This window comes from Haemaphysalis longicornis, unplaced genomic scaffold (assembly GCF_048455015.1).
Source record: "Haemaphysalis longicornis isolate Haplotype H1 unplaced genomic scaffold, Haemaphysalis longicornis Haplotype H1 scaffold_8, whole genome shotgun sequence".
Taxonomy (NCBI): Eukaryota; Metazoa; Arthropoda; class Arachnida; order Ixodida; family Ixodidae; genus Haemaphysalis; species Haemaphysalis longicornis.
The window spans coordinates 69,536,347-69,548,252 of record NW_027526445.1 but is presented as its reverse complement, the minus strand read 5'-3'; the positions used below and the strand labels follow the sequence as shown (position 1 = coordinate 69,548,252).

Below are 11,906 nucleotides of genomic sequence, written 5' to 3'. Positions count from 1 at the left end.
GATTCATCGGTACACACGACGGGAACGTATCCTTTGATGCACGGTCGTTTGGCGTTCCATGTCTCGGTAAGGCAGAGCACGTCGACTGCGGTTAGTATGGGGTCACGTACCACATCGTCCACATGTGCATTGAGAGAACGAACGTTGAGGAGGGCAATGGTAAACTCGTTGGAAGAGTCAACGTCTTCTCGTAGGGATCCTAGATACCGCTGCGTCAAGGTCGGTAATCGATGTCGGCCTAGACGTTGAAACTCGTTCAACATCGCCGTGTCCTCGTTCTTGCATTTATGGTAGAATCGGTGGTCTCCTTTAGCATTGGTGAGGTAGAGGTTATTTACGTTGGTGCAGCGGCTGAGCGCGACGTACACCAACTTCTGGGGGTGCGTTTTATTATATTCATAAACAATTGACGAGTACGTTCCCCCTTGGGACTTGTGGGCCGTAATGGCACTGGCCTGAACGAGGGGGAACTGCCTTCTCTTGCAGGCAACGCCAGTCTTGCGATCCAAGGTTAGGGTGGTAACTCGAGGTTCGATGGGGACCCAGGAGGCGTCGATGACGTGACCGCTCCGCCTGGCCTCGTTCACCATTCGCTTGGACCTAAGACGAGCAAGCTTACGCGTGGTTGCAGCGTCGTCAAAGTGTAACCAGAGGCGTTTCGGGAAGTCGCCGTCGTTTACCGCTCTCTCGCACACCTTGAGAATGCCAACGGCCCTGTTTACAAGACCGTCTATGACGTCAATGTTGGTGGTAATTATGTACGGTTTGCCAAGGACGATGAGAATTTCGCGAGGGAGGTTTGCAAACTCGGTGTGTGACATTTTCTCAACTTTTGCAATTGCCTTGTTTAGAGCGTCTTGGTTGGCGCACCCCAAGTAGGTATCTTCGGCTTGCAGTGAAACGACTTCTTCTCCTCCTCGCTGTGCAATGAAAGTATTGAATTTGTTGACCTCTTCATTGGAGTAGAATATTCGTATCGCCGAGGCCGCACGAACCAACGCTTCTTCTGTGCTGACGAAGCGGCTCTCGAGTAGTCGGACCTCATCGTCCTGAAGCGCTCTTCCGTCTCCGATCTTTGTGAGCAGAGCCGAGAAGGAGGCATCGGATTGTCTGACGACTTGGACGAGCGGAAAGTAATCGAGGTAGCGCCATTTGATTGTGGCCCCGAAGAGCCCACCCGCTTGTCTGCACCTCTTGTACACCTCGTTTGCGCGCACGGGTGGTAACTGGCGCAAATCACCGCACTTGATGACGTCGAGGCCTCCGAACGGTTCGTCCAGGTTTTAGGTGATTTGCTTGAGGCGACAATCGATGGCATTGAGGTTATCAGACGACAGAATGCTAACCTCGTCAACGATGATGCACTTGACGTAACGGAAAGCAACTCGAGACGTGTTGAGTTCGCTGTCGCCCAACCCCATGTCCTTCTTATTGCGAGTGAGCTTGAAGGCATAGTGCACGGTGGTTCCGCCTACAGCCACGGCCGCCTTTCCCGTGCTCGCGAAAATGACGAATGCATGGTATGGACCTGCATTATCGTTATAGCGGTTGTAAACGTCCATGACGAGCTTTAGGACAAACGTTTTACCGCATCCCGCAGGTCCTGTCAAGAAGACGCGCAACACAGGTGCTCCGAGTGTCGTTTGCCTGTGGACGATTTCTCGGAGCAACTCGTACTGTTCCGCATTCGTCATGCGCATGAGTCTGGCATATTCCTCTCTATCCATGACGTCTTGCCTTTTGCGCACGGCTGCACAGGGACTGGTGTCTTTGACGGCACGCATCAGGTCTTCGTTGGGCAAGAGGTCGGCGTCTTCGTCGGCGGGAACGGCTGCAACGACTGCGGCGTCAACGGCGGCGGCATCTTGTTCTCGTTTCTGCTGTATCCTGTGCTCTTCAATCAACTGAGCCACGATGTCGTCGTCGTTGCCGATGTTGTATTGGCGATGTTTGGTAGAGATGAGGTCCTTGTTTGCCTCATACGTCTGGATGTATTTGTTATTATCTAGAACGTCGACAGCCTCGTTCCTGAAGGGTACGTAAAGGAGGACCTGCTCTTGCATGTAATCATCCGGTTGATCTGCGGCACTGTAATGGCGGAAGCGGATGATGATGGGGTGCTCGCGAAGACCGTATCCGCGTTTGTATTTGCTTGCAAAGTCGGCAAGGCAAAGGTCTTCCATTTCGGGCGGCCTGCCCTCGTACCTCTGGACGATGTTTAGCTTCCAGACGTCGGCGGACGAGGCGCCAATGTTTGCCAATTCGTCGTTGGTCTTGCGTACGCGCACTCGTTCCTCTGGGTAGCACGTGGGTATGTAGACGACCTCACGGCTCTTTTCCGACATTTCCTGACCCAAGAGGAACCAGGCCGCCTCTTGCGCCGACATTTCGATCCCCTTGAGCATGGTCACTCCCAGAGAGCGTACGACGGCAAAGTATTCCATTTCTGGCTTTTCTTGTAGAATTTGCATTACGGCCTTGTGGAGGTTGGACATGCCGCGATCCGCCTTGTTGACGTAATCGACGACATACGTTGCACAGGCGTAGTGGTCTAGGATCACCTGAAGATCCATGTTGGAATCTAGGACCTTGGCGGTCCAGGGGTTGAAGGGATTGACCATTTTTTGCGCCGGGGTGCGACGATGTAGAACGCAGGGACGCGTAAATCCGGCTCTCAGAATGTCCATGTATTCTGCGTCGGACCGAACGTCGAAGGTGGCGAGAAACTCTTCCAACGAGATGAACGACCCCCTCTCCAAAGCGTCGTGCATCTCTTCGTACCGTTGCTTGAGTTTCTGACGATGTGCCTTCTCGGCCTCGTCCTCGGTCGGAGGAAAGGGGACTACAATCGTAGTGTCATTACTGGGTATGAACGGTGCTTCGAAACGGCACTTGGTGCGTCCCCGCTTATAGCAAGAGTGGGTATGAGCGTGCAGCTGGGTCCTGGGTCTCTTTAGAAGGTCTGTGTCGAGCGTGAACAAAGATTCGACCATTTCCAGCGTGCGCGGCATGTCGGCAGACACTTCCTCTTGCGGGGCGTTATCGAGCCACAGAATGGTGTGAATGTGTGCGCTACCACGCTGTTGGAATTCGACCCGCTTGAAGAAGTCTACCACAACATAGGGCTTGAACGGGGAGCATCTCTTATCTTTGAGTATGTTGAGAATCACATTGAAGATTCGATGGGTGTAAATTGCACACGCAACTGGGTCGTTGTTGACCAGCTCGACGCGTTGCATGGAATTCAATTCTTCCACGGCTCGTGTCACCCCTTCGGGACCCACTCGCAAGCGCTCCAACGTTTCGATGAGTCTGTCCCAGTGCAGTTCCGCGGCAGAGAGCGTGAGAAATGCGTGAGGCTTACCCAACTGACGAATCATTGCAAAGAGTTCCTTTCTTCGATCTTGCCAGTATTGTACGGTGTTTGGTATGCCTCTCATGAAGCCGAGATCTCGGTTGAGGACTTCATCCATGAAATCTGCATTCTCAAGTTGCTGGCGCGTAATCGCACTGGTGATTGCGTTGGTCCTAAACGTCATGGTCTTGCTGGCAACATTTTGACGCATGACCTTCAAGGCCATGTACAAGACGAGATCGGGCCGCACTCCGCGACGATCGGTACGACGAATCTCGCTACTCGCCTTTGTGAAGGTGGTCGGTCTGGGTACGGTGATTCTACGAGGTGTACCGAGGTATACTTGAGGAAACGAGAACTCTTCGGCATACTCGTCAGAGAGCAGAGAGATGGGAGTCTGCCCTTCCACGGGGGCCACGTGGAGACTGTGCGTATCTTTGATTAGACCTAGTTCATCAGCTGCAGAATGCGCCGCCTTTCCCGCCGCAGATTCCGCCGCGGTCGTTGCCGCCGCAGATGCCGCCGCAGCGTCGCCGCCGCCGTTGACGCAGTTAGTGATGACGCAGGCTCCGTCGTCAAAGATCAAGGTATGCGCCATTGTGTTGACTGCAATCGCAGCCAGCATAGGATCTTCGAGGTCGGTAACCTCCGGCGCCGGCTCGATCTCGTCTTCGTCCACGTCACCGTCGTCTTGCACGTTCGCGAGGCGGCTCCAATCAATTTTGATTTTGAGGTACTGGTATAACGGAGCATGCTCGAGGTGTTTGAGCCACACGTGGATGTTACGTTTCTTAACGAGACCTTTCTTATACGACGCTTTGCACACGAGCCGGCGCTTGAGATGAACGTCGATGGCCACGTCGTCCGGAATGTTCCGAGGTAGGCATCGCACCGTGTTGGGGACGTTTATCGGAACGTTAACCACTTTCCCCTTGATGCCGTACTGACCGCTGCCGTGTGTCAACCGCCTTATGCTCATGAACGGTAGACGAGGAGCGATCAGTCGTTCTTCCACGGGGTTCAGAGGAGGCAAGTGATCCGGTTTGGGTGGGTACGTGTAGCCATAAGATACGCTCATTGGAGGCACCTTTCCCGCCACTAGCGAATCCTTGCAGATCGCGCAAACCTTGTACTCACCGCTGCCGGCGGGGAACTCGCGCTGCAGCACGGCAATGGCATTGGCGCGAGCCTGGTCGTTTTTTGATGGAAGATATTGTGACTAGACTGTTTGAGAACCACAATCTGTCGCACACACTGCAACTGTGTCTGAACGTAACGTCTACAAAGTCTCGCTTAAACCGCGCGTCGGCACCTTGTGGCTGAGCTCGCCTGATGCGTTTTGCAGACGCCTCACGAGCTCTCACTGCATCGGGGTCTGCCTGCCGATACGCGCGCTTTCTCGCCGCTTCCCGTTCTCTGACGTTTTGGAGATCCTCTTCGCGCCGCAGCCGTGCCGCTTCGCGTACGGCAGGGTCCTCGAGCCGTTGCCGTGACGCTTGGCCTCTCGTTCTCGAACGCTGGGATCTTGGCGGCGTCGTCGCGCAGCCAGACGACACGCTTCGGTCTCCCGCTCTCGTACGGCAGGATCTTGGCGGCGGCGTCGCGCAGCTGCACGGAGCGCTTCTGCCTCGCGGGCTCGCACATCGGGATTCTGTCTGCGAGCACGCGCTGCCGCCGCCTTGCGCGCTCGCCGCTCTGCAGCCTTAAGGCCGACCTCCATGCAGCGAAGTTTCTCGGCGAACGTGGCGCGGCGGACGCCGTGGTTTGACGCACCGCTCAGTTTTCGTCCACCCCAACCTCTATGCAACGTGACCCGGCGAACGCCGCCGATGGAAGACAGGACAGGAAGTACAACGAAGTACGAGGCTGTGATTGGCTGCGGCCTCAAAATGCAGTTTGCCGCTTCCGGTCGCGTTCGCCGCCGCGCGTTCGACGTCTAGCTCGCGTAGATTGCCGACGAACAGCCGTATTTTCGACGCCGGCGGCGGAGCGGCCGCCGCCGGGCGACGTTCGCCGCCTTTTCGCCTACATTTCGCTGCATGGAGGTCGGCCTTTATCCATCGGGTGACTCCGAGCGCGCGCCAACAGCGAACGGATTTTATTACAACGCTCCCCGCCATCTAGTAAACAATCCAAGAACTAAACTAGAGGTAGCCACGCCATCTAGTAAACAATCCAAGCGCATCTTTTCATCATATACAAGTACCGCCATCTAGTAAACAATCCAAGAAATAAACTAGAGGTAGCCACGCCATCTAGTAAACAATCCAAGAACTAAACTAGAGGTGGCTACATACATACGTCGAGGATGGACAGACCCACGCCTCAAGGAGCTTCGCCCCTAAAACAAATGATCGGCTCTCGCCTCTGGCAGCCCGCGAGCAGCCGCGGGCAGCCAGAAGTGGAAAATCAAACAGGATCACTGTCAAACGCTCCCTTGACGTCCAGCGCTAAGATGGCTCTAGGCGATTGCTTGGTGGATTGTTTCATGGCCTCTGCCTTCAGTTGCAATAGTACGTCCTGCGTGTTTAAGTGTCTCCGAAATCCGAATAGAGTCCGGCATTGGATGAGTGCTGCCCAGATGTTTTTGCAGCCTATTCAACACCATTCTTTCCATAACCTTGCCCACGCAGGACGTGAGGGAGACAGGCCATAAAATATCTATGTGTGGTGACTTGCATGCGTTTGGGATGAGCCTGACCTCCGCCTCCTTCCAGCTGCTTGGCAATACCCCGCTTTCCAAGGCACTGTTCATGTTCAAGGAGCTTCCTAGCTTTGTCGCTGAAGCTATTGAGAAGTATGTAGGTAATAGTGACCGGCCCTGGGAAGCTGCTTCTATTACTTTCATAAATTGCCGTTAGTAATTCAGAGTCGACGAACGGCCTGTCCTGTACCTTATTGGAGGTGCCTCTGCACGGGCCGGGTTGCTTCACACCCTGATTCGTATTCAGGTACCTGTTTCAACACCACGGTGCTTGATTCCGGGATCAACCAAGACCTGAATGACGGAACATCCGTCAAGGAAGTGACATCGCCAGAGAAAGTTCCAATGACGCGGATGCGCCATGATTCGAGCCTGGATCCCCGTCACTGCAACAGGAGGTGCCAGACGGTTTGGCAACTGCTCAACGAGCCGAAGCGAAGACAGCTGTATGAAGACGCAATACATCCTTTCTATAACCACCTCCATTTAGATGGTGCTTAGCTCTATGAGAGGTGAAGCGAAGTAGTGAATCACGATTCTAATGAGTGCCGAGGCGCCAGCTGAGATGGTCGCAACGCAACCGTCTGCGTACACTCCACGGAGCAGGAACGCAGTAGTCGCACATTTGCCAAAGAGACGCGCTAGCAGGTTGTGGCTCGCCAAGCACACCCACAAGACAGCCCCGGAAACAATTTTCTTGCTCTGTAGCGGACCGTGAGTTCACCAAACGATTCGCTGGCAACCCGTACGGTTTCGTTCGCATCGTTTGCGAGCACGTGTGGTTTCATTCGGGTTTACGCAGTGCTCCATTGCGTGCAATCCAGTGCCTAATGTTGACATGTCTGACGGTGTCAAACCAAAGACATATAAATAGCGATGTGCAAGTTCCTATCGATGCAGAATAAACATTCAACTGATCCTGTGAAGGCACACTTCACTTTCGTGTTTGACCGATTCCTGTGAAAGAGGGATGAACCACATTTTAGGTCTTTTATGGGTTTCCTCGCAAATCCTGCGTAGTCGTTTAATGTATGCACCGTGCTTCCGTTGGTCGCACTTTTGCTGGCTAGTGGGTCTCAGATGGTGGAGCAATTGCCAAGACATGCGGGTAGAGAGCCTCCCCCGAAGACTGTCACAGAGGCTGAGCCAACTGTCTTTACACAGCTAGTCGCCATAGTCAGCTGCTTTCCTGCTAATTTCAGTAATCATCTTCCATAATTTTTTATTATGTCGCTCCCGTTTCCACCGCTTGATGAGGCTGCGTTTGGCTTCCCACGGGTGTGCATCCGTGCATTGATGCATGGAGTCTGGTGCGTCGTGGCAATCTTCTGCGTGTGCTTGTCCACCAGCGCCAGCCGCTGCCTTACCCGGTTCTCGTATGGCTGGCCCACCTCCTCCTCTTAACGGTCTTCCTGCTCTTTTCTTAGCTTGTCCCAGTTCAGGATCCGTGCCGTCCCCATCCTCGCCGTAAGCGCCGGTCCTGTGATCCTGATACGCAGAACATCGTGGTCAGAGCCCAGGTTCACCTCAGAATTCTGCCATGTAGCATTGAGGGTCCCAGCTAGGATTTATAATTCTGCTGTGGTGTCCCTTGAGGTGCTTGTGCCTGTACGGGTAGGAGTGCATGGTTCGTTGGGGAAGGCGAGGTCATAGTGGTCAAATAGGTTGGCCAATGTTTTTTTCCTCTTGGAGCATGACTTGTATCCCGACGTCATGTCAGGCAATAAAGTCCCCTAGGATAAGCAATGGTCGAGAGCCTGCCTTCGTCGCGCCATCTTGAATTGTACCAGTGATGTCTAGGCCTTTCTTGATTGGTCGGCAATACGTGTTGAGCACAAACAAATTGTCTGCGCTTCTGATACTTCTGCTATTTAGCTCAATCAATCAATTTAGCTCAGCTCACAGCCCTTCTGGACAGTCAAGTATTGGGTAGCTGCGATGTTGTTACGCACAAAACGGCCGTGCTTCCCTCCGTAGGATCTGTATACGTAACAAATCCGGGACGTCTGGCTATTTTATTTGTCTCTTGCAGAGCTATTACATCTGGCTTGCACTCGAGAGATTCCACATACTGCTGCAACTCCCCCCACCTTTCTTTGATGCCACCGCAGTTCCATAAAGAACTACTGTAATGTCCGCTTTTTTCTTATTTCGGCGCTCCATCTTGGTTCAGACTGCCATTCATAGCGGTGAGGCTCCCTTCCGCACTTGACTTCACGTAAGGCACCCCTTTCTTGGTTTTGTAAGTAAGTAAGAGTTGATTGACGTTCGCCTCCAGCGTGTCCATCTTGGCTACCCTCGAGCTCTATTGCGTCATTTTCTCAATGAGCTGCGATACCTGGCTTATGAGCTGCGATAATATGTCTTTGATTTCCTGCAGAGGCTTGGCCGATGTGAGTTCTTCCTCTGTAGGCGTAGTTGTAGTCTCATCGTCTTGCTTTGGCAATCCGGTCTGGGTGTCCCTCTTGGCCACCTTGCGCCTTATGTAGTTTTCACCTTGGTGTCTGTGGCCTAGAGCCTCCACCCTGGCTAACACAGAACTGTTCCACTGGTCTTGTTTCTCTATTTGCCGGTCTGTTTCGCTATCAGGGACCTAAGTTGCACGCATTCTTGACTGAGTTCTTTACTTTCCTGCCCTAACGGGGGAAACTCGCTCTGGTATGCGATGCTGCCCGAAGCTGCGGATAATTCTCTGCCCGCCGGGAACCGGCCCTGGGATGGCCTTCGCTGCGGGTATATATGGGCAAATGCGTTCAGGTGTGTGTTGCTGGTGCTTGCTATGTAATGGCTAACCTCACCCATAACTTACTAGTGAAAGTTGCCGCCACCCTTGCTCCACTGGAGACGCTGGGGCAGCGAAGAAGTGCTAACATAACTACAGTTGTTGCCTGCGCACACTTTGTATGTGCTGGCATCGGAATTCACGGTTATCCTGGTGCGATCGGAATGACTTAATGCTTCGCTCTGTGTAGCAGTGCAATTCTGATAGTGTCCCTGATTGATGATGATTGAGATACCCTGATTGAGATACCCCTCATTGATGATGGGGTATTTCAAATTCTCATAGGAAAGAAACGATTTTGTTGTTAATGTTAGAGGAAGTGAAAAAAGTGAACGTTTTTATCTCGGCAGACAGTAACTTAAAGAATTGTACAAAATATGTTTCACTCGTTCCCAGGTCGTTTTTTTATAAATGCTACTTGCGGTTGCCAGTTTTCCCTCGATCTCACGAACAGCATGATTCACGTTGACCGGCAAATAATGCCTAGAAAGTAGAGCTACTGGTTTGGTGCGTCAGCAAAGTTTCCGCAGGCATGCTGAAGTTCAGTCGTGTTGTTTCTGGTATTACAAAAAGGCTGTTGCCATCCGGCTGCCTGACATGACTTATAAATGCTGAGCCGCCGGACGAAAGCCACGTTAAAAATAGCGAAGCGGCAAACGGAAGCCTGATATTTGTCCCAACGACGGACTAATTTTTTATAGTGCTTTATTTTGCTTCACCGGCCACGTTATCCTTATTTTGATACAAGAGAGAATTATATTCACGAGCATTTTCTCTTGTGCAGGGACATCTCTTATGAGGCGTTTAAAATTTTACTACAAGTACCCAAATGACTACCGACGGCACTGAAGTAAGAGAACGCATTCTGGGGGAAAACGAAGGCCGAATTTCCTACAAATGAATACCATCCCACCTTTTATGCTGCTTCTTCCTTATATTGGTAAGTGAATACCACAACCACTCATATGATAGGACAGCGTGCCTTGAATTTCTTATTTTGGCGCTAGGAGGATATTTGTGCGATTTAATGTCTCACTTGCTTGACTTTCTTTTATTCTTGAAAGGTTAAAACCATATGCATGATGTTTTCAGAATTCGGGCGTTATGTCTGATAACCGCTAATAATTTGCCCTGTTGTGTTGCCTGCACAATGATTGAACCTCTTTTTCGTACACCTAATCTTGGACAAACATTCAAACTTTCCGGACGATTATACAAAGGAACGGAGTAGCCAAATTACTCCGCCTAAGGAACAAACGTTGCATCTGAACACTTATAATGCATTGTACAGGATGTCGCCTCTAATGTACATCAAGCAGAACGCAGGGCAATATATTGTTACGGGACACCTAGGCAGCCAATTCCCTTACTGCCATGCCTCATCACAGAAGACGACGAGTACGACGAAGAAGTAGCTGGGTCCCAGCGCGCGATGTTATAGCTTCATTGTAAATTCTGTAAATAGATCGTTCCTCATTTTTCAACCATCGTTCGAGTCATTGGATCTGCCGCCACGGTACATTCGTTGAAGTGTGCGGGTTCGTCATCCCACGATGACATAGTATACGAGGGCTGACGCTTTTAGGAAGCTGCTGCCGCCGCCAAGCGGCTGCACGGCTTTATGAGCGAGGGGATCGGCCTGGTTGCTCTGTGTTCTTCTTCTTCTCTCTTCTGGACTGCGACTGCTGGCTGTTCTGATCGCCGCTCTTCAATCAATAAAACCCCCTTCCATCTGGACTCGGCTTTGTGACGTGACAATTTACACTGGGGAAGTCTAAATCTATTTATCACCTAAGCTTTTATTGAGGGTTTGTAACGTGAGCTACACCAGCCGAGTTTCAGCAATTTCGCGTGGCTCCTGGAGAGCCGCGCTACGCAAGAGCGACACGTGGCTCCCCGATCCACTTGATGATCATGCGAGGGGTGGCCATGTGTGGAACCGATGGTTCGTGCGTCGCAGCAACACCGGCGTCCACCTGTGGAACCAGCTTAGCTTTCAGGCCCTTGGTGACGCTGCGCCGAAGCCGCTTGATAAATATACATGTGTCACATAATGCGTATACCGAGTGTGTGTGTCATTGAAGAAGCAGTAAGCATGTAAATCAAGCCAATCCTAGACAACCAGGAAAGCTCAAAATAACCAAGTGAACCCTAACTCACGCTACCTATATCCTGGCATAGCCGAGCTAAGCCACTGCTAATTTTTTTTTTCGGTGCGAGCTTGCTTCCCGTTCATTACGGCAAATTACCACATCAACCGGCGTGACGTTTCATTAACAATCCTGGCCATTGGCGCTCTACTCAGACATATTACGGTGTAAACAAAATAGGGAGTAAATTTTCGCTATATTACAATACAGCCGCAAAGCATGCATTGGGTTTGTTTATGTATATTTTGGTTTTGCCGCCCGGCTGCGCCCGGCTATGTTATCGTTGTTATGCGTTGGCAAAGTGAAGCGCGTGTTTCATACTTTATTTCATGCTGCATAAGTTATCGCCTTTGATAGGGAGAACGTTTTAAACGTATGTCACCAGCCTAGCATATTTTATTTGATCTAAAGTTCTGGATGTAATTGGACGGTTAGAGAAACCTTCGTGCCGCAAGATAAACGCCCGCAAAGTAGACGCCGTCGTATTCAATTTTTCCGACACTCGCCCGCGCACGTCACTTTGTTGACTGCTGCTTCGCCGCGTCTCTATTCGTTGAGTTGTTAGGGGAGCACAAGTTCGCTGCAATAAACTTGTTTTCCCTTCAAGACAACTGCGTTGTCTTTGGCTTCGTGGCGTCTGGTGGAGGTGCTGGGTACATTCACCCTAAGCCCTCGTCAAGCCGACAAGCAAGCCCAATGTGTGTCAGTCACCGACAGCAAGTCTTCAGCCACAGTTTGTACTGCTTCCGGATAACGTTAAGAAGACGTCGTGAAAAACGACATGATCAATGCTGGCACCATGACTACCGCTTCCAATCCTGCCCTCATTCTTCAAAAACCCAGGAAGCCACCATCATTCCATGGGTCAGCTTCGGAGGACCCCGAAGACTGGTGGAGCAGGTCGAACGGGTCAGG

At 51.7% G+C, this 11,906-nt stretch overlaps 1 protein-coding gene and 1 long non-coding RNA gene across 4 annotated transcripts in view; one reads left to right on the top strand and one right to left on the bottom strand.

Annotated features, from left to right (window-relative positions):
- Positions 1–1,283: 1,283 nt before the first annotated feature.
- Positions 1,284–3,759, bottom strand: LOC144148333 (uncharacterized). The gene has a single exon (XM_077679882.1). The coding sequence runs from the start codon at positions 3,579–3,581 to the stop codon at positions 1,284–1,286; it is 2,298 nt and encodes a 765-aa protein (XP_077536008.1). The 5' UTR covers positions 3,582–3,759.
- A 287-nt stretch (positions 3,760–4,046) lies between these two features.
- LOC144149075 (uncharacterized) overlaps positions 4,047–11,906 on the top strand; it is a 56,124-nt gene continuing 48,264 nt past the window's right edge. For 2 of the 3 annotated variants that reach the window (XR_013318170.1, XR_013318168.1), the window contains exon 1: positions 9,498–9,781. This is a non-coding gene — a long non-coding RNA (uncharacterized LOC144149075). Of the gene's footprint in view, positions 4,235–9,497; positions 9,782–11,906 lie in introns of those variants that run through there. The other variant, XR_013318169.1, reaches the window with a different exon arrangement.

Coding starts and splice junctions, on each gene's coding strand:
- LOC144148333 (XM_077679882.1), bottom strand. CDS start 3,581: ATGGCCTTGAAGGTCATGCGTCAAAATGTTGCCAGCAAGACCATGACG.